The sequence below is a fragment of the Hibiscus syriacus genome, unplaced genomic scaffold (assembly GCF_006381635.1).
Source record: "Hibiscus syriacus cultivar Baekdansim isolate YM2019G1 unplaced genomic scaffold, ASM638163v2 tig00110327_pilon, whole genome shotgun sequence".
NCBI classification, from domain to species: Eukaryota; Viridiplantae; Streptophyta; class Magnoliopsida; order Malvales; family Malvaceae; genus Hibiscus; species Hibiscus syriacus.
In genome coordinates this window covers 830,886-858,017 of record NW_024062684.1, presented here as the reverse complement: position 1 = coordinate 858,017, position 27,132 = coordinate 830,886, and the positions used below count along the sequence as shown (strand labels likewise).

Sequence of the window (27,132 nt, the reverse complement as noted above, 5' to 3'; positions counted from 1 at the left end):
AGACCTTCGGATTCGAATTTGACAAAACGGACCACGGAAACGGATTCGGCACGTCGAAAACTATCAGGATAGGTATACTCGGAAAAGATTAACGGTCGTTTAATGCTTGGTCAAAGCCATTCTAAGTTTTGGTCAAAGAAAGTCAACGGTCAACGGTCAACGGTCAGATCGGGTCGGGTCAACGGTTGGGTCGGGTCGTGTCAACGGTCGGGTCGGGTCAGACCGGTCAAACCGGTCAAACTGGTTCGAACCGGTTGAAACCGGTCAAACCGGTCAGAACCGGTTGTAAACCGATTAAACCGGTTTCCAGCAGCCACTCGCCCTGCGGCGGCGCGTGTGGCGCGTGAGGCGTCCTCCGGGGCCCTAAAAATCCCGGAAAATTTTCTAAAAATTATTTTGAGCGATTTCAAGATACTTACAACGATCGGTTCAAATTTTTGAACGGCGGAGAACTCGATTTCAAATCGGCCGAATCTTTGACTGCACCACCTCCTCACGCGCCGCCGTCTACGGCGGACAAGGTTGACACCGGTGAACTCGGAACGGCACAAGGAACACGATGGTGCGGGAGGTGTCGTAAACGGAGTAACGATCAGCGGTGAATTTAAGATTTCCTCGGCGATAGAGCTAAAAAACCGTCGCTACTTTGACTGGAAATTCCCGACGTTTGGCCGCGTTTCGCTTCAATTAGTTTGAAGGGTTGGTTCCTCGCTCGATGATGAACACAACGGTGGTTTCAAAACAACGATCGGAATTCGGACGGCGTTTGGATCGGACTTGAAAATGGAGGTGTGAGAGGAAGAAAATTGAAGAAAAGCTTTTGTGTTTTCTGATTGAAATCAGAAAACACGTTAGTTATAACAAACTTGCCGACACTTTTAGGGGAAATTCAGGGCTTGGTCCCTGAATTTCCTTTACTTTGAAAATGGCATACAAGTTTTCATAAATTATACTTCAGTCACTTAATTTCACCCATTTTCACAATTTACCTCCAATTTCATTTAAATATTATTTTGAAAATCGGGTTGTTACAATTCTCCCCCTCTACAAAAAATTTCGTCCTCGAAATTTACCTTATGAGAATAGTTGAGGAAACTGAGCCTCCATTGACTCCAATGTCTCCCAAGTAGCTTCTGAGGGGCCTCGATTACTCCACTGAACTTTGACCATTGGAATTCGTCTATTCCGAAGAACTCGTTCATCTCTCTCCAAGATCTGAATGGGCTCCTCTTCATATGACAAATCAGGTCTCAACTCTACTTCTTCAACCTGAATAATGTGACTTGGATCTGGACGGTATCTCCTCAACATTGATACATGAAAGACATCATGAATACGACTTAGCTCAGAAGGCAACTCAAGCTGATATGCAACAGGTCCTACCCTCATCAAGATACGAAATGGTCCAATAAATCTTGGACTCAATTTACCCTTACGCCCGAATCTCAATACTTTCTTCCAGGGTGAAACTTTCAAAAAGACCCGATCTCCCATTTCAAACTGTATATCCTTCCTTCTTTGATCTGCATAAGATTTCTGCCTATCAAATGCCTCTTTCAGACGGTCACGGATTAATCTGACTATGTCCTCCGTCTCTCGCACTAACTCAGGTCCCAACGTTTTCCTATCACGCAACTCAGTCCAACAGATCGGAGTGCGACATTTACGCCCATAGAGCGCTTCATAGGGTGCCATACGAATGCTGGTCTGATAACTGTTATTGTAAGCAAATTCAGCCAACGGCAAAAAGTTCTCCCAACTACCATGAAAATCGATTACGCAACCCCGCAACATATCCTCCAGAATCTGAATTACTCTCTCAGATTGACCATCAGTTTGTGGATGAAAGGATGTACTATAATCCAATCTTGTTCCCAAAGCCGTATGTAACGCCTTCCAAAATCTCGAAGTAAATCTCGGATCTCGATCAGAAATAATAGACAATGGAACACCATGCAATCTGACAATCTCTGAAATATACAATCTTGCCAGCTTATCCAAAGTATAATTTACTCGCACAGAAATGAAGTGAGATGACTTTGTAAGTCTGTCAACAATCAGCCAAACTGAATCTTTTTTCGAAGGAGTCATCGGCAAGCCAGTAACAAAATCCATAGTAATACGCTCCCATTTCCATTCAGGAATCTTGATAGGCTGTAACAAACCTGATGGATGTTGATGTTCTGCCTTAACTTGCTGACAAGTCAAACACCTAACCACAAAGTCAGATATGTCTTTCTTCATACCAATCCAATAATACCTCTCTCTCAAATTCCGGTACATCTTATCTCCTCCGGGGTGCATAGCATATGGACTACTATGAGCCTCAGTAAGGATAGTCTGCCTCAACTCAGCATCATCAGGCACACAATATCTACCTTTAAAGCATAAAACTTCATCCTGATCAATTGCGTAATCTGTGTGTGTCCCCTGCTCTACTTGCTCAAAGATGGAAAGCAAGGAGCTATCAAGGGGCTGCTTAGCTTTGATCTCATCAACCAAGGTCGGCTTAACTTGCAATTCTGCTAACAAAGTGCCATCGTCATATAAATTCATCTTGGCCATTAAAGACCTCAACTCTGATACCGTCTTTCGACTCAAAGCATCTGTTACAATGTTAGCTTTACCAGGGTGGTAATCAATCACGCAATCATAATCCTTTAGGAGCTCTAACCAGCGACGCTGTCTCAAATTAAGTTCCTTCTGGGTCAGAAGATACTTTAAGCTCTTATGATCTGTGAAAATATAACACTTCTCTCCATAAAGATAGTGTCTCCAAATCTTCAAGGCAAAAATTACTGCTGCCAACTCTAAATCATGAGTAGGATAGTTACTCTCATGCGGCCGCAGTTGACGGGATGCATAAGCCACCACCTTACTTTCCTGCATTAAAACACAACCAAGTCCTGAATGTGAAGCATCACTATACACTGTAAAATCCTTCCCGGACTCTGGTTGAATCAACACCGGTGCTTGAGTCAAAACCGCCTTTAATTTCTCAAAGTTCTCATGTTGTGCCTCGCCCCAGTCAAACAGCACATTCTTCCTTAACAACTTTATCAAAGGAGAAGCAATGATCGAGAAGCCCTCAACAAAACGTCGATAATAACCAGCCAAGCCCAAGAAACTGCGGATTTCAGATACGTTCTTAGGTCGTTTCCAATTCATAATAGCCTCTATCTTGCTGGGATCAACCTGAACACCTCGCGCAGAAATAATATGCCCCAGAAATGACACTTCTTGAAGCCAAAACTCACACTTGCTTAGTTTGGCATATAGACGATGTTCTCTCAAAGTCCGCAGAACGATCTTCAAATGCTCGTCATGCTCTGCCTCAGTACGAGAATAGATCAGAATATCGTCAATGAAGACCACTACAAATTGATCCAAATATGGTCGGAACACCCGATTCATCAAATCCATAAAAGCTGCATGAGCGTTCGTCAAACCAAAAGGCATCACTAAAAATTCATAATGACCATATCTAGTGCGAATGGCCGTTTTTGCAACATCATATCCTTTAACTTTCAATTGATATTACCCCGAACGAAGATCAATCTTAGAGAATACAGTAGCTCCTCGCAATTGATCAAACAAGTCATCAATCCTGGGTAATGGGTATTTATTCTTGTCCGTCATCTTGTTCAATTTCCGATAGTCAATACATAATCTTAGCGACCCATCCTTTTTTTTCACGAATAGAACTGGAGCTCCCCATGGTGAAGTACTATGTCGGATAAATCCTCGATCGAATAATTCTTGCAATTGGACTTTCAACTCCTTAAGTTCCTTTGGAGCCATACGATAAGGTGCCATAGAAATAGGTGAAGATCCTGGATAAGTCTCAATCTCGAACTCTACCTCTCTATCAGGAGGTAACCCAGGCAACTCCTCCGGAAAAACATCAGGAAACTCGCTAACTGTACGAATCTCCTCGATCGTGGCCAATGCACATTTGGTGTTCAAAATACAAGCAATGAAGGTCTCATATCCCTTCCGGATCATATGATCAATTTCCATCGCTGAAACTATATTGGAGAGATAACCACGCCGTTCACCAATTAACACAACAGTCCGACCATCTGAAGTCTTCAGAGTAGCCCGCTTGTATTCGCAATCCAGCTTTACCTTGTGTTTATTCAACCAATCCATTCCAAGAATTAGATCAAACTCCCCTAAAGGAAGTTCCATAAGATCAGCGAGAAAAATTTATCCCTGAACCTCGAGAGGACAACGCCTAAATACTTTATTCACTAATACCGCTTGTCCTACTGAACTTGTAACTGTAACAGTATTTTCAGTGTTCTCGATCGGAATCTGAAGGTTTCGAGATACTGAGCTCGATACATAGGAGTGAGTGGAGCCATTGTTCAATAATGCAAAGTATGGGGTAGAATAAATAGTAAATGTACCTGCAATAACCTCAGGCTCATCTCTGTCATCACGACGTCTAGTTGCATAAACTAAAGCTGGCTGTCTAGCCTCAGAAGCTGTTGGCCCTCTATTTTGCTGAGGTCGGGCTCTACTGTCTGTCCTGGACGCTGATCCTCGAGTCTTTCCTTGACTACGATCTCTAATTGGGGTCTGTACTGTAGTCTGCGAACGCACAAGAGTTTGGGTAGTGGTCTGCTCAAACGAAACTAACTGAGGACAATCCCTCCGATAATGACCACTAGACCCACACTGATAGCAAAGACCCATCTTCTTACGACACTCTCCTGAGTGCTGTTTACCACAATACTCACAAAGGGGCCCATTATAATACGACGAGGAACCGCCTCGACTGACAGCTAAAGGTGAGGATGCTGCAGGCCTGAAACGTGTATTGTTTCTTTGAGGGGCTGAAGTACGAGTCCTCTTCCCGGACTGTGCTGATGACTCCATCGGGCCTGAAAATTTCTTAGATCGATCTTGATCAACACGCTCTCTACCAGAAGCTAAAACCTCCACCTCTTCCGCATCTTTGGCTCTTCTCACCAGCACATCAAATATCTCATCCTGATGGGTTACAACTTGCCTACGCAGCTCGTATCTGAGTCCAAGGGCAAATTTACGACATCGATCTCTCTCCATAGGTACCATACTGAATCCATACTTCAGCAACTTCAGGAACTCGATCTCATATTCAGAAACAGTCATGTCTCCCTGAACCAGGTCTTGAAACTGTTGTCGTCTCTGAGCTAAGTAGCGCTCTCCCAAAAAACGGCTCCGAAAGCGATCCTTAAAGAAATTCCAGGTCAAACGATCGGTAGGAACACTACTGGTCACTGACTCCCACCAAGTGTAGGCATTGCCATCTAACATCGCCACAGCACCATGATATCTCTTAGTTGAGTCCAAACCCAACTGATCCATGCGTCTCTCTGTATCCTGGAGCCAATCCTCAGCTTCAGTAGGAGCTCCACCTATTTGTCCCCCAAAAGTTCTAACTCCATTGGCAATCAAAGTCTGCGAAATAGGAACCTCAGATACAACACCAGTAGCTCTGACTGCTCCATGTATTAACTGCAGAAATTGTCTACCAAAATTCTCATCCAAAGCAACTCTGGTAGACTCTGACTCAATATCGGTCGCTCCTATTATCGGTGTAGTCATGCCAATACCAGCGGCAGGAGGCAGATCCGTTGGGGTCGTAGGAGCATGATCACCTATCGGAGGTAGGGGATCTACCCGTATCTCATCGATCGGATCTGCGAATCTAGCCACTCGACCTCGTCCACGGCTAGTTCGACAACTACGTCTAGCACTCATTTTGATGGATCTCAAGTTTACTACAGAAGATAAAACTTAGGGTTAGATAAGCACTTGGAGTCTCAAACATAGTTAAAATCTTAATAACTTTGTGACATGGCCTTAGTAACTCGTTTTGTAAAATATTTCAAAATCGTATTTTCAATGTGGACTCATACACAGTCCGAGGGTTAAAAACCAAAAGCTCTGATACCAATAAATGTAACCCCCTAGACCCGGCCTATGCGTTTCGACTAAGTCTAGTGGATCACATTATGATTATTAAAGACATTTTTCGCAACCGTTATTCCATCAATATAAAATCACATTATAAATAACATGAAATTATAAACAAATTATACTATCAAAATCCAACTCATAAATATAGTACAAATAAATAATAATTTAATTTAAAAATTGTCTTCAAATTCAAAATCACAATAAACCGAGCAGTATTAGCAAAAGAGTTATCATTATAAAATTCGATATTTTAAAATAAGGTCCATGTCACCAAAATAAAATCAACTTGCCATATAAGAACATTACAATCTGATTTACTTCAAGAGATATGTTGATCCTCCAAGTGCTCGAACCAAGGTATCTAACCAACAGTATCTGAAAGGGGGAAACATTTTCAAAAGGTGAGCTAGGCTCAGTGTGTCCCAACATTTCCATAAAATCACAATAGGTACAAATCATAGTCCAGTAATCTCACAAATTCGTAAAAGAGTTTAACTTTTTGAAAATCATAGTTTAAACCCTTTTTCTGGTACACCATCAGTAGTTCCCAAAATTATTTTCCATATAGCTTACTTTATGCACATAGCAAAAAGAAAGCCGACTTAAGGATAGGCTCTGAAGCTTGTATCCTTAAGCCCAAGTCAATAAGTCCATATAGCTTACCCTAAGCACACATCAAAGGAAAGCCGACCTAATGAAACATCTTGGGGCCCTCAAGAGTCACATTAGGCCCAGTTAGCTTGATCAGAGCTATTCCATCGTAATTCAATTCCAAAATTCAATTGCACCGTGACATAAATTCCATAAATCCAAAAACATGGTAATCATATACCATTTCAAAACAAAAATTTGATATCAGCCATATTCCATAAATTGTCACATTAAATTGGTGCATCCATAAAACAATAACCAATGAATTCGGTGTACCACATATTAAAACCAATAAAACAGTTCAATAATAAGTAGGGAACACACCTCGACAATAGATTCAAATAACAAATCTACTGATTGCTGGTTTCACCACGCTCTGCTACAGTTTTCGAACGGGTGAATACTGGCACACGTGGTTTAACTGATCTAGAAGAGCTAGGTCGAGCTGTCGAACGATCCGGAGAGTCTCTTGTACCTTCAAACAATAATATTTATCAGTCTCAAATCCTATTTAATTGTTCAAAGCTAAACTTCTTAAGTATATACGCATTTTTCGGGTTTGACTATCAATTTGAGGTATTTCGAGTCTGAATTTGGCCAAACGGATTGCGGAATCGGAATCAGGGCGTCGAAAAACATAAAGTATGACTTTTCGAAAATTCAAATTCTTGGTCAAAGTCAAAGTCAAAGTCAACCACTTTGACCGTAGATTTGGAGACCTTCGGATTTGAATTTGACAAAACGGACCACGGAAACGGATTCGGCACGTCGAAAACTATCAGGATAGGTATACTCGGAAAAGATTAACGATCGTTTAATGCTCGGTCAAAGCCATTCTAAGTTTTGGTCAAAGAAAGTCAACGGTCAACGGTCAACGGTCGGATCAGGTCGGGTCAACGGTCGGGTCGGGTCAACGGTCGGGTCAACGGTCGGGTCGGGTCAGACCGGTCAAACCGGTTCAGACCGGTCAAACTGGTTCGAACCGGTTGAAACCGGTCAAACCGGTCAGAACCGGTTGAAAACCGGTTAAACCGGTTTCCAGCAGCCACTCGCCCTGCGGCGGCGCGTGTGGCGCGTGAGGTGTCCTCCGGGGCCCTAAAAATCCCGGAAAAATTTCTAAAAATTATTTTGAGCGATTTCAAGATACTTACAACGATCGGTTCAAATTTTTGAACGGCGGAGAGCTCGATTTCAAATCGGCCGAATCTTTGACTGCACCACCTCCTCACGCGCCGCCGTCTACGGCGGACAAGGTTGACACCGGTGAACTCGGAACGGCACAAGGAACACGATGGTGCGGGAGGTGTCGTAAACGGAGTAACGATCAGCGGTGAATTTAAGATTTCCTCGGCGATAGAGCTAACAAAACCGTCGCTACTTTGACTGGAAATTCCCGACGTTTGGCCGCGTTTCGCTTCAATTAATTTGAAGGGTTGGTTCCTCGCTCGATGATGAACACAACGGTGGTTTCAAAACAACGATCGGAATTCGGACGGCGTTTGGATCGGAGTTGAAAATGGAGGTGTGAGAGGAAGAAAATTGAAGAAAAGCTTTTGTGTTTTCTGATTGAAATCAGAAAACACGTTAGTTATAACAAACTTGCCGACACTTTTAGGGGAAATTCAGGGCTTGGTCCTTGAATTTCCTTTACTTTGAAAATGGCATACAAGTTTTCATAAATTATACTTTAGTCACTTAATTTCACCCATTTTCACAATTTACCTCCAATTTCAATTAAATATTATTTTGAAAATCAGGTTGTTACAGGTCAAATGTCTTTACTAATTTAAGAGTTTAATTACATGAAAAAACATTTTTAAATGGGAATAGTTGATTCACTCTTAAACCTATTTTAAAAAGAGTTAATTGTTTCTATCATCTTAAATTGGTACATAAACTTGTTAACACTCTAATTACTATCGCTCTCATTCTAGATTGGTCCTCAAACTATAATCTTCATTCCAAATCGATCCCAAACTTTTGAAAATCCCAATAACCTCCCCCAAAACCATACAAAAGTTTAGGGATGAAATGTTTAAGAGCCAATTTTAAAATATTGTAATTTGAGAATAAAATTAATACCATAAAAAGATTTCAAAGATTATTTTAAAATAAGAATCATATACAATGTCATTAACTCTAAAAATTATAGATGTTCAACCACCCGACAACCCTAATTTATGTACGACTTAATTTTATCCTAACCATTTGTAAGTCATAATTATGGGAAAAGAAATTGAATGTAGAGGACCACTAATTTCACCAAACAAAGAGCAACCCATTTTAACACGATGAAGATTCAATATTATTCACCCTGTTTATGGCACGATCTGTCCAGATATATCTGGTATTAATTACAACAATCTAACCCTTCCCCGTTTCCATTATTTCAGTTTAAATAAGCTTACCTCTCGCGATCCATGCATGGCCTTCATCAAACCAGGCTTAGAATCAAGCTCATCTCAGTCTCGATCGCCTTCCACTCATCGGGTTTTTTGATAATGGGTCGCTCTACTTCATGCCATGAAAAGGAAGGGTTGAAAAGAGGGCCCTGGACTGCTGAAGAAGACCAAAAGCTCACCGCTTATATTCAACAACATGGCCATGGAAACTGGAGCTCCTTGCCTGAGAAAGCCGGTGAATGATTTATGAACTCTATGAGCTTGAATTTTATGTTCTTTTTATTGCGTTTAATCTTTTATTTGTTTTGTTTTTAGGGTTAAAGCGATGTGGTAAGAGTTGTAGGTTGAGATGGATTAACTATCTACGACCTGATATCAAGAGAGGAAAGTTTAGTTTACAGGAAGAACAAACCATTATTCAGCTCCATGCTTTTCTTGGCAACAGGTGATCATTAAGATTCCAGTCTTTTTTTTTTCCTTTGTTTGATCTTGAAAAGAAATCCATGGAGCTTTGAATTGTGTTCTTTTTTGTTTTGGTTTTATAATTTTAGATGGTCGGCTATAGCTGTTCATTTGCCGAAGAGAACTGATAATGAGATCAAGAACCACTGGAACACTCATCTAAAGAAGAGGCTAATCAAGATGGGGATCGATCCTGTGACCCACAAGCCTCGGGTCGATGCACTCGGCTCGTTTGGACATGGATGTCACGATGCGAATTTAAACCATATGGCTCAGTGGGAAAGGGCTCGCCTCGAAGCGGAAGCGAGAGCTGCAGTTAGCCGTGATTCGTCGAATAAACAGGCCTTGCCGAATCTCGGCCGAATCCAACCGAAGTTTCACCCCGGGACTGATCCTCTACCTATAAGCACGCCGAGACCAAAGTGTCTCGATGTGCTCAAAGCGTGGGAAGGTATGGTTACCGGCATGTTTAACTTCCCTAACCGAGACAACATTGACTCTCCAACCTCGATGTCGAACTCCTCAAGTGCTCCGATTCAAATTCCGATCGGTGAAACCGTCGTAGATTGCAATGCCACCGATCATTTATATACATACAATGAATTGGTTTACATGGATGAATGGAAACGTACTAATCAAATGCAAGAACTAGAAGACTGGAAGGATGAGTCTACATCGTCGACAATGGCATTAACACAAGATCAGGTGACGACGTACGCAACCGAAAACACGTGGTTTACCGATAACATAGCGGCTGCTGCTGCAGATTTTAAGGAGGACTCATCAGAATCAGATGCTTTGATTGGTATTCCAGTTTCATTTTCATCGAAGGAAGTTGAAGCATCAAATGGAAGCTGCCCAATAGCCGATAGTGTCTGGATGTTAGAGTAATGTATCACCATTTTGTAATATTGTGCAGTACAATGATCATTTTGTTTTGTCAATCACCGCGAATCGACAGAGTTTATGCGTGCATGCAATGATTAATCATTTCGAATGTGATTCTGAATCAGACTGCTAATTATTTTCGAACGTCAATGTTATGATTAATGATTATTTCGAACGTTCAGGCACCAAATTAGAGAATTCAAGATCAATAAATCTTGAAACATATATATGATGCTAATTATTTTCAACGCCAAAACAAATATATATCAGAAGGTCTAGTCGTCTAAAGTAGGAGCCAAGGAGGAGGAAGGACCCCTAGGCAGAGATGCATCGAGGGGTCAGTGAACAGTCGTTCTTGAAAATGTTAAATACTCATAAGTTATATATTTTTATTTTTGACAATTTATTTTTACTCTTAAAATTTAATAAATCCATCCCAACATAAAATATTGTGTTCATCCTAATCTATCCTTGATCTTAGTCTTTTCAAACTCTGCAAATTACAATCAAATCACAATCTCAAATAATAAACATATAAATAATTATCGCAAAAATAATTAGAGAATTTAAGTATTAAATATATTTAATCTCAAGTTTTACTATGTATTATATGAACAATAATATCAATAGAACAAAATTCAAATCGAAAACAATATTCAAGTGGGGTGGTCAATTTTATCACCAAAACCAAGTGGTTGGATTCGTTTATTTAGATTGGACTCGTTTATTTAGACATTCATTCATAAATTTTCAGGTAGCCCAATTCCAGTTGATTATCATCGCTTATATATTCACCACACATCACTAATACTCTTCACTCCCAACCAATTTTCCTCTCTTTCTCATATTCTGTCCTTTTTTTCTCTTCTCAACTAATCACTTCAATTAACCATTCAGTAAAAGAAAATCAAAATTCATTCACTCAACTCCCAATTCTCAGGCAGCCTGTTATTTCGTTTTGCTTCGGTTTACGGCCAAAATGTGGCAGCGGTCGTCTCTGAACAACGGCAATAAGAAGGTGGCCGGTTTAAAGAGAGGGCAGTGGACAGCTGAAGAAGACGAAATACTAATGGCTTACATTAAAAATCATGACCACGGATGTTGAAAGTATTGTTAAAATGATTTTCAAGTTTGACAACCAACTTTGAAAAAATGGTTTTCAAAGTTTGTAAATGTTTCTTTGAAAAATAGTTTTTCAAAGTTTGGTAGATGTTTGTTGAAAAATCATAATGGGATAATCACAATTAATCCCTAGGCTTTAGGGTATTTACAAGATTAAGTCCTTAAGTTTCAACTATAAATACCCTAGCTCATTTAGTTTCAAAACCATCACCAAAAAAATCATTTCTTTCTCCCAATACTAGAGAGCTTTATTGTGAGTAGTGAGTGTTTTTTGTAAACACCTGTAAATTTTCTCTCTAGTAAAAGATTTGCAGCAGTCCGGAGACGTAAGCAAAATTGGCTGAACTCCATTATCAATTTCGGGTATTATTTTTCCGTTTTTATTTCGTATTCTCACTAATCTGGTTATAGGGAAATTACTTGTTTACTCGTTTATTTCCCAACAACTGGTATCAGAGCTTTTGATTGTGAATTTTGTCAATTTTTTGCGAGGTTACTATTAATTACTATTCACGTGAATAGTGAATTTCCTGAATAGTAAAAAAATTTATCGGCGATACGAGCTTGTCGACGGAGGTGTTCTAATACGGTGGTTCGCAAGAATTGTTAGAAACGATCCAAACGAAACCAGATTCGAGTGAGAGCGATGGCTGCAGACGAAGGGAATGTGAAAATTGAAAAGTTCGATGGTGCGGACTTTGGCTTTTGGAAGATGCAGATTGAAGATTTTCTGTACTAGAAAAATCTATATCAACCTCTCTCGGGAAAGCAACCAGAGGGCATGAAGAATGAAGACTGGGATCTTCTCGACAGACAAGCCCTCGGAGTTATCCGACTGACGTTATCCCGCAATGTTGCTTTCAACATAGCAAAGTAAAAGACCACGACGAGTCTTATGGCGGCTCTCTCCAGTATGTATGAGAAGCCACCAGCCTCAAACAAAGTGCACTTGATGAGGCGATTATTCAATTTGCGGATGACGGAAGGGGCATCGATGGCACAACACCTAAATGAACTCAACACAATCACAACTCAGTTGAGTTCAGTGGAAATTGAATTCGATTATGAAGTTCGAGCTTTAATTCTCTTATCATCTCTACCAAACAGTTGGAATGCTACTGTTACAGCAGTTAGCAGCTCGTCGGGAAATAGTAAATTGAAATTCGATGATGTTCGGGATCTGGTACTGAGCGAAGAAATTCGACGGAGAGAATCGGGTGAAGCATCAACCTCCTCAGCCTTGCACACGGAGTCCAGAGGGAGAACTTCAAAAAGAAATTCAAATCATGGCAGATCGAAATCCAAACGGAGAAAATCCAGAACGGGAAAGAGATATTTTACCTGTTATAATTGTGGCAAGAAGGGTCACTTTAAAAGAGATTGTCGAGCACTGAAGAAAATTACCAGTGCACATGAATCTGCCAACGTGACAGATGAGACAGGTGACGCCATGATTCTAAGCGTCAACAGTCCGATTGAATCATGGATCTTGGATTCAGGGGCATCTTTCCACTCCACCCCATGCCGAGAAATCATGGAAAATTATGTCAGTGGTGATTTTGGGAAGGTTCATCTAGCTAATGATGAAACCTTGAAGATCGTCAGAAAAGGAGACATCCGACTAAAGTTGCCAAACTAGACCACCGGGACACTGAAAGGTGTGAGACATATTCCTAGCCTCAAAAGAAATTTGATTTATGTAGGACAGCTTGATGGTGAATGACTTAGCACAACCTTTTCAGGCTGTGAATGGAAGATTACCAAAAGAGCACTCGTCATTGCTCGTGGTAAGAAAACTGGTACTCTCTATATAACCTCAAATTTAGAGAATATCATTGCAGTAGTAGATGCTGATGGAAAATCAAACATATGGCACCAAAGGCTTGGCCATAAGAGCGAGAAAGGGATGAAGACACTTTTGTCAAAGGGGAAGTTGCCGGATCTAAAGAATGTAGATGTTGGACTATGCGAGGATTGCATCTTTGGCAAACAAAATAAAGTCAGCTTTGCAAAGATTGGTAAGATACCCAAGGCTGAAAAGTTAGAGTTGGTTCATAATGATGTATGGGGACCATCTCCAGTTCCATCTCTTGCAGGCTCATTATATTATGTCACCTTCATCGATGATTCTACAAGGAATGTGTAGGTTTATTTTCTGAAGAAGAAATCAGAAGTCTTTGATACCTTCAGAAAATGGAAAGCCATGGTGGAAAATGAGACTGGTTTGAAAGTCAAGCGGTTGAGGTCTGATAATGGAGGAGAGTACAGAAATCATAGATTCAGAGATTTCTGCGCAAATAATGGGATCAAGATGGAGACAACAGTTCCCATGACACCGCAGCAGAATGGCGTAGCAGAACGCATGAACAGAACTCTGAATGAACGTGCCAGAAGCATGAGGATACATGCCGGATTGCCCAAATTTCTATGGGCTAAAGCTATCAACACTGCAGCTTACTTGATCAACCGTGGGCCCTCGGTTCCTTTGGAAGACAGAATACCAGAGGAAGTTTGGAGTAAGAAAGAAATAAACATTTCACACTTAAGAGTATTTGTGTAACACCCCCAACCCATACCCGACCCGGATATGAGTCAGAGATACTACATTGACTTTAAAACACAACTCTTAATAAATAATAGTAAAATATTTGATCTTATATTAAGAAAATACAATAATATACATACTGTAATATAAGTTTACCAAAATATTCAGAGCATACACAACTTAACCCTTTAATTACATGCCAACTGCTATTTACATAACAAAATGACCTACTGATTAAGTTACTTCTGATCTGATGGTTGCAGGAGTAATACTGTCAAGCTGCTTCACCTGTCTCGTCTATTTCCTCGGATCCTACGTGTGAAACACTCACACGCTAAGTCATCGACTTAGTGAGGCAATAATAATAATAAGGCAATGTAATGAAAATGTCATGATCATATGAAATGAGATGCAAACATGTACTTAATCAATGTAGTATACATCATTAATATCCATACCTGTAAGCGTATGACTGTAACATTCATGAATCTGTATTAATAAGTTTATTGGCCCATGATAGCATATTGAGAACCTAAGGTATCGGAGTAGTGTGAGGTTGTGCACTATGCTGTCACCACAGCTCGTATAAATGCACCGAAGTGCCCCGTAGAATTGCACCGTAGTGCCATATAATGATGTCCATAAGGACCACATAGAATTCCTTAAGAATCATATACATATACTATGGATCAAGTATGTGTCTTTCAAGACTTCACACATGTTCCAAAGGATATACATATGTCCTAAAGAACCGCGTAGAATTGCACCGTAGTGCCATATAATGATGTCCATAAGGACCACATAGAATTCCTTAAGAATCATATACATATACTAGGGATCAAGTATGTGTCTTTCAAGACTTCACACATGTTCCAAAGGATATACATATGTCCTAAAGAACCGCGTAGACCCTCTACCCTTGGCATGCCAACTATATCTATAGTTCTCATCTACATAACATGGGCTTTTACATTTCACGTAGTCTATATCGCGTAGACATGTAATTTCTTACCTTTTCACATAGCTCATAATTTTTCCCACATATTCATGTCATATAATGCATTTTCATATGAACTCATGTTATGTCTCATAATACAGAATATGCTCATGTATCAAGATATAAAAATCTAGACTTATCACAAGTCTAGAATGCAGGATATTTCTATAATCATGCTATGCATATGCACTCACCTATACTTCTTTGCCTTTTCCTCGATCGATTCTACTTGTAGATTGTTCCCGAACTCGAGTAGGCTCGGTATCTACATAAACATAATTTTCAAGATGATCATCAGATGTCTATGTCTTGAAATTAAGCTTTAATAGCTTACTAATTTATGGAATTTATAGCTTAGTCTTTCTTTCTTTTCTTTCTCTTTTTTTTTCTCATGGGGGAATCGGTTCCCCCCCTGGGGTATCGATTCCCCACTAGCATTCTGGAATTCATATTCGTTGAGGGGGTATCGATTCCCCCCTGGGGGTATCGATTCCCCTATAGTATTCTGGAAATTCATATTCGTTGAGGGGGTATCGGTTCCCCTTGAATGGATACCGATTCCCCTAACCCAGAAATCCTATTTTGAGCCCAGAAATCGTCTCATTTCAGCTCAAACATACATATTTCAATCCCTTTAATCCTCTTAGCTCTCATACACTTACTTAAACTAATTATTATCCATTCAATACCTCTAAAACTAAGAAAACTACTCATCCATATAGAATTGAAGAATCTAACTCCAATTCCAACTTGTTCTAATTTCAATTCCATGACTTCATACTTCTTAATTAGCTTATTGACAAGTCAAAAATCTTATTCAAACATCAAAAACTCATCCATATCAAAATTTCATCTAAAAACTCATTTTCCAAATCTATCTCTAAAACGCTTATCTTGTAGTTTTAATGTCATATAAGCTTTCCTTTAGCTTATATAACATCCAAACTTTCAATTCCAATCTTAAAAATCAAAGAAACTACCAAGGTTCAGTTTCTTACCTTTACTTGCAAGCTCCACGTTTGGGAGAAGGAAGAGAAGAAAATAAGGAAGAAGGAAGAAAAAATAAGAGAATTCTGGAACGTGGTTCTAATATAATCCCCAAGTAATATTTAATCAATTCATTTACTCAATTACTCTTTTACCCTTTTAATTCCCCTTCTTTATAATTAAATCCTACACCAAATAACTCAAATAAATCATTACACTCTTCCATCATATTACTTAAATCACCAAATGTTGAAACTTTGCAAATTAATCACTAACCCGGCATGGAGGATGTTACAAATCTCTCCCCCTTAAGAAAATTCGTCCTCGAATTTTCATTGCACAAACAAATGAGGGTATTGCTGTCGCATATCCTCTTCACGCTCCCACGTTGCTTCTTCTACTTTGTGATTTCTCCACAACACTTTGACCAAAGGAATAGTCTTGTTCCTCAATTGCTTAACTTCATTTGCTAAAATTTGAATCGGTTCTTCCTCATAAGTCATATCCGGTTGTACCTCGATCTCTTCTGGATTTACAATATGGGAGGGATCCGATCGATATCTTCGAAGCATTGAAACGTGAAAGACATCATGTATCTTTTCCATCTCAGGTGGTAAAGTTAGCTGATATGCTACAGGTCCTACTTTCTTTACAATCTCATATGGTCCAATAAACCGAGGACTCAATTTTCCTTTTCGACCAAATCTCAACACCTTCTTCCATGGAGACACTTTTAAAAACACTTTATCTCCCACTTGAAATTCAATTTCTTTCCTTTTTAGATCTGCATATGATTTCTGTCTGTCTGCTGCAGCTTTGAGGTTACTCTGAATTATCAGGACCTTTTCTTCTACTTCCTGAATCAACTCAGGACCAAGCACTTCTTTATCTTTAAGCTCGTACCAGTTCAAAGGCGTACGACATTTCCTTCTATAAAGAGCTTCATAGGGAGCCATCTTTATACTCGACTGATAACTATTGTTGTAAGCGAACTCTGCCAGCGGTAAATATTTTTCCCATGATCCTTTAAATTCCATTACGCATGCTCTCAGCATATCTTCCAATACCTCAATAGTTCTCTCTGATTGCCCATCAGTCTGAGGATGAAAAGCCGTACTAAAGTTTAAACGAGTCCCCAACGCTCCATGCAAAGATTTCCAGAATCTAGAAGTGAATCGAGGGTCCCGATCAGAGACTATGGAAACAGGTACTCCATGCAATCTAATAACTTCTCTAATATACAGCTCTGCATACTTTTCCATAGAGAAATCTGTTCTAACCGGGAGGAAATGCGCTGACTTAGTTAATCGATCAACAATTACCCAGATTGATTCTCTTTTGTTCGGAGTCAAGGGTAACCCCGCAACAAAATCCATCGTAACATTTTCCCATTTCCATTGAGGAATGAAAAGCGGTTGCAATAATCCTGATGGAACTTGATGCTCGGCTTTGACTTGTTGACATATCAAACACTTAGACACAAATTCTGTGATGCTTCGCTTCATCCTTGACCACCAAAATCGATCCTTCAAATCCATATACATCTTGGTTCCACCCGGGTGCATCGTCAATGGACTACAATGAGCCTCTGTTAATATCTCCTTCTTCAAGTCGTCATTGTCGGGTATTACAATTCTTCCTTTACAATATAGATTTCCATCTGACTTAATCTCAAAGTCTTTAATCTCTTTGTTCTTTACTTGTTCAATTCTTTTCAAACACCTTTCATCTTTACTTTGTAATTCTCCTATTCATTCCAACCATGTTGGTTTAAGGGTTAATTCTGCACAAAGACCACCGTCTCCCGTTAAAGATAATCTTGCATCCATAGCTCGTAAAGCTGCAAACGTCTTTCTACTCAGAGCATCTGCTACCACATTAGCCTTTCCGGGATGATAGTCAATTATCACATCATAATCCTTTAAGAACTCTACCCATCTACGTTGTCTCAAATTCAATTCTTTTTGAGTCATCAGGTACTTCAGGCTCTTATGATCCGTATATAAGTAACAACGCTCCCCATAAAGATAATGACGCCAAATCCTGAGGGCGAATACTACAACAGCCATTTCTAAATCATGAGTGGGGTAATTTCTTTCATGTGGTTTCAACTGTCTCGATGCGTACGCTACCACTTTTCCTTCTTGCATTAATACACACCCCAACCCGTTATGGGATGCGTCACTGTATACTACAAAATTCTTGCCAGATTCCGGTTGAACCAATATCGGAGTTTCCGTCAGAATTCTCTTTAAAGCTTCGAAGCTTTCTTGACATTCAGAAGTCCAAAAAAATGGTACGTTCTTTCTCATTAGCTTTGTTAGAGGCAGTACAATCATAGAAAAATTCTTAACGAATCTTCGATAGTAACCGGCAAGTCCCATAAAACTCCGAACTTCAGACACATTCTTAGGAACTTCTCAATCCATTATAGCTTTAACCTTCTGAGGGTCTACTCTAATCCCAACTGCCGAGATCACATGCCCTAAGAAAATTACTTCGTCTAGCCAAAATTCACATTTAGACAATTTCGCATAGAGATTTTTATCCCTGAGAATTTGCAAAACTAGCCTCAAATGTGTGCTGTGCTCTTCAATGGACTTCGAGTAAACCAGTATGTCATCAATAAAGACAACAACAAACTGGTCCAGATAAGGCTGAAAAATCCTGTTCATAAGATCCATGAAAGCAGATGGTGCATTCGTTACTCCGAATGGCATTACGATGAATTCATAATGACCATATCTCGTTCTGAAAGCTGTTTTCGGAATATCTTTCTCATGGATCTTCAATTGATGATAACCCGAACGTAAATCAATCTTCGAAAATACCGAAGCTCCTTTTAGTTGATCAAACAAGTCATCAATGCGCGGAAGGGGATACTTGTTCTTGATGGTCACCTTATTGAGCTGTCGATAGTCAATGCAAAGGCGCATTGATCCATCCTTCTTTTTAACAAATAACACCGGAGCTCCCCAAGGCGATACACTTGGTTGGATAAATCCCTTCTCTAGCAATTCTTGTAATTGATTCTTTAACTCTTGCAATTCTTTCGGAGCCATTCGATAAGGTGACATTGCAATCGGAGCTGTTCCCGGCACTACTTCAATTTGAAAATCTACCTCTCTATCCGGAGGTAATCCTGGCAACTCAGCCGGGAAAACTTCAGGGAATTCTTGAACAATTGGTATCTCCTCTAAACTTTTCCCTTGAGCTCTTGAATCAATCACATTTGCAAGAAAACCCTGACATCCTTGTAGCAATAATTTCTTGGCAGACATCACAGATATTACATTTGCTAAAGGATTACACATTTCACTGATCACATTAACTTCTATTCCTTCTGGACTCTTCAGGGTTACCTTTTTCAATCTACAGTCGACATTCCCATAATAATGAAACAACCAATCCATTCCCAGAATCACTTCAAACTCGTCAAAGGGTAATTCCATCAGATTAGCAGGGAATTCAATTCCCTGAACCTTTATGGGACACCCCTTACAGACTTTGTCCACCTGAGTACTATGCCCTAACGGATTAGTTACTATCATCACATTACTCGTAGCTTCTATAGGAATCCTCAACTCCTTTACTAACTTACTTGTAATATAAGAATAATTAGAACCCGGATCAATCAGTACCAATACTAATTTATCATATCCCTGAAAAGTACCTGCTATAACATCAGGGTCATCCCGGTCTTCACTGGTCTTTAGGTTGTATACTCGAGCAGTGGATCGAACTTCAGGTTGAGCAGAGAATTCAGACAGGTTCCTTCCTCTGCCTCTTCCTCGTCCTCTTTGTGAGAAAGAACCAGCTCTTCCAGATGGTGCCGGCTCACCAACAATTAATGGACAATCCCGGACAAAATGTCCGGCATCCCCGCATCGAAAACAAGTCCCAGCAGCCATACGACAAGTCCCATAATGATTTTTCCCACAGTGCTGACACTGTCTCCCTTGACTCGGAGTAGATCTCCAAACACCAGATTCCACTGACTGCGTCTGTCTAGGTCTTGCCTGACTTGCTCCCCTAGCAGACGATGCAACTGATTCTGATCTAGTTTGCGATCGAAATTCTGAGTCTCTTCCCCTTTTTGTTGGTACTGAGCTAGAAGAAGTAGTCGTCCTCTTTGATGTCTGAACTCTTGAGTCTCCAAATCTTTCATTCTGAGCCCTTTCAAGAGCTTTTGCACGATTGATCACCTCCTGGAACGAGGACATGTTTAGTACTATCAACATTTCTTTAAGTCTAGGGCGCAAGTCCTCCACGAACCACTCGCAAGCATCTTTTTCAGTAGGCACAAGCTCAGCTGCAAACCTGCTCAGCTTATTAAACTCACATTCATACTCATATACAGAGCGGCTCATCTGCTTCAAATTCATAAACTCCTGCTTCATTTGTCGGATAAACTGATCTCCAATATACTTGTTTTTAAATTCTTCTAAAAACAAAGACCAAGTCAACTGGTCGGTTGACATCCTCATGGTGACGTTCGTCCACCATATCCTCGCCTGACCCCTCAATAAAGACACAGCTCCATCTAATTTTTCCACTTCGGAACAGTGGAGACCATCTAACATGATTTTCAAATCATTCAACCAAAGATCCGCTGACACTGGACCTTCCTCAGCTTCTCCCTTAAATTCGGGAGTTCCTAAACTTCTCAACTCTTTTGCTACATTAATTCTTTGAGTTAGTGGAGCAGGAGGTTGAAGACGCGTCAGAATAGCGTCTAACGTTCTGAAGAACGTATCTTGATCTTGCACAGGCATTCCTTGAGATGCCTGTTCTTCACCCTGCCTGGCCAGGGCAGGTGAATTACTGCTTTCAGCATGCCTATCTTCTCCCGCTTCACTTCGGGAGCTATTATGTCCGGACATCTAATAAGAATAAACACATTGTTCTATTAGCAAAACAGCATACCCATACTATACCAGATCAGAAGTTCTCGCTATTTGTTGGCATGTATTCCATTTAAAGACTCTATAGACTCTGGTTTATGCCTAGAATCGGCTAAACCATAGCTCTGATACCATTAAATGTAACACCCCCAACCCATACCCGACCCGGATATGAGTCAGAGATACTACATTGACTTTAAAACACAACTCTTAATAAATAATAGTAAAATATTTGATCTTATATTAAGAAAATACAATAATATACATACTGTAATATAAGTTTACCAAAATATTCAGAGCATACACAACTTAACTCTTTAATTACATGCCAACTGCTATTTACATAACAAAATGACCTACTGATTAAGTTGCTTCTGATCTGATAGTTGCAGGAGTAATACTGTCAAGCTACTTCACCTGTCTCGTCTATTTCCTCGGATCCTACGTGTGAAACACTCACACGCTAAGTCATCGACTTAGTGAGGCAATAATAATAATAAGGCAATGTAATGAAAATGTCATGATCATATGAAATGAGATGCAAACATGTACTTAATCAATGTAGTATACATCATTAATATCCATACCTGTAAGCGTATGACTGTAACATTCATGAATCTGTATTAATAAGTTTATTGGCCCATGATAGCATATTGAGAACCTAAGGTATCGGAGTAATGTGAGGTTGTGCACTATGTTGTCACCACAGCTCGTATAAATGCACCGAAGTGCCCCGTAGAATTGCACCGTAGTGCCATATAATGATATCCATAAGGACCACATAGAATTCCTTAAGAATCATATACATATACTATAGATCAAGTATGTGTCTTTCAAGACTTCACACATGTTCCAAAGGATATACATATGTCCTAAAGAACCGCGTAGAATTGCACCGTAGTGCCATATAATGATGTCCATAAGGACCACATAGAATTCCTTAAGAATCATATACATATACTAGGGATCAAGTATGTGTCTTTTAAGACTTCACACATGTTCCAAAGGATATACATATGTCCTAAAGAACCGCGTAGACCCTCTACCCTTGGCATGCCAACTATACCTATAGTTCTCATCTACATAACATGGGCTTTTACATTTCACGTAGTCTATATCGCGTAGACATGTAATTTCTTACCTTTTCACATAGCTCATAATTTTTCCCACATATTCATGTCATATAATGCATTTTCATATGAACTCATGTTATGTCTCATAATACAGAATATGCTCATGTATCAAGATATAAAAATCTAGACTTATCACAAGTCTAGAATGCAGGATATTTCTATAATCATGCTATGCATATGCACTCACCTATACTTCTTTGCCTTTTCCTCGATCGATTCTACTTGTAGATTGTTCCCGAACTCGAGTAGGCTCGGTATCTACATAAACATAATTTTCAAGATGATCATCAGATGTCTATGTCTTGAAATTAAGCTTTAATAGCTTACTAATTTAAGGAATTTATAGCTTAGTCTTTCTTTCTTTTCTTTCTCTTTTTTTTTCTCATGGGGGAATCGGTTCCCCCCCTGGGGTATCGATTCCCCACTAGCATTCTGGAATTCATATTCGTTGAGGGGGTATCGGTTCCCCCCTGGGGGTATCGATTCCCCTCTAGTATTCTGGAAATTCATATTCGTTGAGGGGGTATCGGTTCCCCTTGAATGGGTACCGATTCCCCTAACCCAGAAATCCTATTTTGAGCCCAGAAATCGTCTCATTTCAGCTCAAACATACATATTTCAATCCCTTTAATCCTCTTAGCTCTCATACACTTACTTAAACTAATTATTATCCATTCAATACCTCTAAAACTAAGAAAACTACTCATCCATATAGAATTGAAGAATCTAACTCCAATTTCAACTTGTTCTAATTTCAATTCCATGACTTCATACTTCTTAATTAGCTTATTGACAAGTCAAAAATCTTATTCAAACATCAAAAACTCATCCATATCAAAATTTCATCTAAAAACTCATTTTCCAAATCTATCTCTAAAACGCTTATCTTGTAGTTTTAATGTCATATAAGCTTTCCTTTAGCTTATATAACATCCAAACTTTCAATTCCAATCTTAAAAATCAAAGAAACTACCAAGGTTCAGTTTCTTACCTTTACTTGCAAGCTCCACGTTTGGGAGAAGGAAGAGAAGAAAATAAGGAAGAAGGAAGAAGGAAGAAGAAATAAGAGAATTCTGGAACGTGGTTCTAATATAATCCCCAAGTAATATTTAATCAATTCATTTACTCAATTACTCTTTTACCCTCTTAATTCCCCTTCTTTATAATTAAATCCTACACCAAATAACTCAAATAAATCATTACACTCTTCCATCATATTACTTAAATCACCAAATGTTGAAACTTTGCAAATTAATCACTAACCCGGCATGGAGGATGTTACAGTTTGGTTGTATTTCTTATGTACACATAAACTCTGCTGAAAGAAGTAAACTTGATGCAAAGTCCAACAAATGTGTCTTTGTTGGTTATGGTGGTGATGAGTTCGGTTATCGGTTTTGGGACTACGAAAATTGGAAGATCATTAGAAGCAGAGATGTCATTTTCAATGAGAATGTGATGTACAAAGACAGATCAACCATAGAATCAAGTAGCTCAAACATCGAAGCTGAAACAAAGGAATTTGCTGAGTTCGATGAGATTTCTGGAAATGATGTTCAGATCAGTCCTGAAGCAGTTCAAGAAGAACCAGGCATACCGGAACTAAGACGCTCCTCCAGAATTCCTAAACCAACCCAACGGTATTCTTCTTCTTTGCACTACTTGTTATTGACTGACAATGGTGAACCAGAGTGCTATGATGAAGTAATGCAAGTGGAGGATTCAGTCAAGTGGGAGTCTTCCATGAAAGATGAGATGGACTCGCTTATGTCAAATCAGACGTGGGAATTAGCTGAATTACCACCAGGCAAGAAAGCGCTCCATAACAAGTGGATCTACAAGATCAAAAGAAGAGCACGATGGGAGCAAACGCTACAAAGCAATATTGGTTGTCAAAGGCTTTCAGCAAAAAGAAGGTATTGACTACAATGAAATTTTCTCTCCAGTCGTGAAGCTATCTACAATTAGATTGGTGTTAAAAATTGTAGCTACAGAGATTTTACATCTTGAGCAGTTAGATGTGAAGACAACTTTCCTTCATGGTGATTTGGAGGAAGAAATCTATATGAGGCAGCCAGAAGGCTTCATACAGGCAGGCAAGAAAAACCTGGTATGCAGGTTGAAGAAGAGCTTGTATGGTTTAAAACAAGCTCCTAGACAGTGGTACAAGAAGTTCGATAGCTTCATAGGTAGCAATGGTTTTACCAGATGCTAAGCAGATCATTGTTGCTACATCAAGAGGTTCGATAATAGCTTCATTATTTTATTGTTGTACGTTGATGACATGCTCGTTGCAGGCTCAGAAATGCAAGAGATTATAAACTTGAAGCAAAAATTGTCGAAGTAGTTTGCTATGAAGGATCTGGGCGCTGCAAAGCAGATTCTTGGGATGAGGATCAAGAGAGACCCAAAGTCGGGGACTTTGATATTATCACAGGCTGAGTACATCAACAAAGTACTCTCCAGGTTCAACATGCAAGATGCTAAACCAGTAAATACACCTTTAGGTGTTCATTTCAGACTCTCCAAAGAACAGTCACCAAAGACGGAGGAAGAACGTGCACACATGGTGAAGGTGCCGTATGTCTCAGCAATTGGAAGTCTGATGTATGCCATGGTTTGTACCGGACCAGATATTGCTCAAGCAGTGGGAGTTGTTAGCAGGTACATGAATAATCCGGGCAAGGTATACTAGGAAGCAGTCAAATGGATCCTCAGATATATGCGGGGTACCACAAACAAAGCACTTTGTTTCAAAGGTGGAGATACGATACTGACAGACTATGTAGATGTTGACTTAGCCGGAAATGTTGACATCAGAAGGAGCACTACAGGGTATGTCTATACTCTAGGAGGAACTGCAGTGAGTTGGGTTTCTCAACTACAGAAGATAGTTGCTCTCTCCACAACTGAAGCAGAATATGTCGTTGTTACGGAAGCCAACAAGGAGATGGTTTGGCTCCAAAGTTTCTTGGAAGAGTTAGGCAAGAAACAAGAAAACAATGTCTTGTATTGCGACAGTTAAAGTGCTATACATCTAGCAACGAATCCATCTTTTCATTCTAGGACAAAGCACATACAATTGCGATATCATTTTATCCGGTCTCTTCTGGAAGATGGGATTTTGAAACTTGAAAAGATCAGTGGAGCTCAAAATCCGGCAGACATGTTGACAAATACGATGACTACAAACAAACTGAAATTGTGTTCAACTTCAGTTGGCATGCTAGAGTAACAAGACTAGAAAAGTTGTTGCATTGATCGAGGTGTGAAGACAGATTAAAATCAGTCTTCAAGTGGGAGATTGTTGAAAGTATTGTTAAAATGATTTTCAAGTTTGGCAACCAACTTTGAAAAAATGGTTTTCAAAGTTTGGTAAATGTTTCTTTAAAAATAGTTTTCAAAGTTTGGTAAATGTTTCTTTGAAAAATAGTTTTTCAAAGTTTGGTAGATGTTTGTTGAAAAATCATAATGGGATAATCACAATTAATCCCTAGGCTTTAGGGTATTTACAAGATTAAGTCCTTAAGTTTCGACTATAAATACCCTAGTTCATTTAGCTTCAAAACCATCCCCAAAAAAATCATTTATTTCTCCCAATACTAGAGAGTTTTCTTGTGAGTAGTGAGTATTTTTTGTAAACACCTGTAAATTTTCTCTCTAGTAAAAGATCTGTAGCAGTCCAGAGACGTAAGCAAAATTGACTAAACTCCGTTATCAATTTCGAGTATTATTTTTCCGCTTTTATTTCGCATTCTCACTAATCTGGTTATAGGGAAATTACTTGTTTACTCGTTTATTTCCCAACAACTGGCGTGCCTTGCCTGAGTAAGCTGGTAGCCTTATAATCATTTTCCCAGTCTTTATGTAATAACTTTGTTTAAAATTTGCGTGGTTTTCAATTTGGTTTATGTATACAGGACTTCAACGATGTGGGAAGAGTTGTCGGTTGAGGTGGATTAATTACCTAAGACCTAATATTAAAAGAGGAAAGTTTAGTTTACGAGAAGAATAAACCATCATTCAACTCCATGCCCTTCCTGGAAACAGGTAATTAGTTAGCTTGTTGTTATTAAATTTTGATGTTCACGCTTTTTGGTTTGTCCGAATTTATTTAGGTGGTCGGTCATGGTAGCTCACTTGCCGAACAGGACTGACAACGAGATCAAGAACCATTGGAATACGCATATCAAGAAAAGGCTGGTAAAGCTAGGTATCGATCCAATGACTCACAAGCCCCGCGCAGATGCATCAACCTCCCAGTCTGGTTCGATCAAGAACGGTTCAAATCTAAGCCACATGACTCAGTGGGAGAGTGTTCGGCTAGAGACCGAGGCTAGGTTGGTCCGTGACTCGAAACAGGCCATCCTGGGCGCTAATCCAATCCATCCGAAGTCCAAATCGGCTCAGTCGACCTAGGTGCCTAGACGTACTCCAATGATGGCAAGGTGTAGTTGCTAGCTTGTTCGCCTTCACCAGCCAGGATCTCGGTTTCTCCGCCAGTGGACACAGTGCCACTGGCTATACAGATGGTGAAACGGGGTGTGATGCATTGAAATGCGTTGATGAATCGAACCAATTGCAAGAAATTGAGGAAACGATTACCGACATAGATGCATGGTTTGAGGACTCATTTAAGGTTGAATATTATGAAAATGCCGAAGCTTTGACTTTGGATGCACCGATGGGTTGGGATGGCGTGCCTGATTTGCCGAACATTTTATCATCTGATATCTCTGTATTTTGATCATAATTTAATGCATTGGCGGAGACATGTAGTGTTGAGGGTGGGTAAGTCATCCGAATTTTATTCCGATGGGTTAATTACTTATTTTATTAATAGTGTCAACTCTAAAATTTTATTTGTATTCACCCCATTCAAAAAGTTTATGTTGCTAATATGCGAGTGCCCGCCTTAAAAAATATTTATAGATCCACCATTAATTTAATGAATCAAAATTTCATTAAGTACGAATTTTGATAAATTAATTTGAGGACTTGTACTAATCCAACTCCTGATTACATAATCGGACCACCAATCATCACCAACAACAAGAAAAGCACAACAGAA

At 39.6% G+C, this 27,132-nt stretch overlaps 1 protein-coding gene and 1 pseudogene across 1 annotated transcript; both read left to right on the top strand.

The window, feature by feature from the left end:
• Positions 1-9,019: 9,019 nt before the first annotated feature.
• Positions 9,020-10,450, top strand: LOC120118175 (transcription factor MYB16-like). Its single transcript, XM_039138302.1, has 3 exons — positions 9,020-9,258; positions 9,339-9,468; positions 9,575-10,450. The coding sequence occupies exons 1-3, from the start codon at positions 9,042-9,044 to the stop codon at positions 10,374-10,376; spliced, it is 1,149 nt and encodes a 382-aa protein (XP_038994233.1). The 5' UTR covers positions 9,020-9,041; the 3' UTR covers positions 10,377-10,450.
• Positions 10,451-11,352: 902 nt separating this feature from the next.
• LOC120118244 lies at positions 11,353-26,826 on the top strand (annotated as a pseudogene).
• Positions 26,827-27,132: the final 306 nt, after the last annotated feature.

Excerpts from the sequence above, each read along its gene's own strand:
- LOC120118175 (XM_039138302.1), top strand. The coding sequence starts at position 9,042 with ATGCATGGCCTTCATCAAACCAGGCTTAGAATCAAGCTCATCTCAGTC. Across the intron at positions 9,259-9,338 it reads CTCCTTGCCTGAGAAAGCCG|GGTTAAAGCGATGTGGTAAG; the intron begins GTGAATGATTTA and ends TTTTGTTTTTAG. Across the intron at positions 9,469-9,574 it reads CATGCTTTTCTTGGCAACAG|ATGGTCGGCTATAGCTGTTC; the intron begins GTGATCATTAAG and ends TTATAATTTTAG.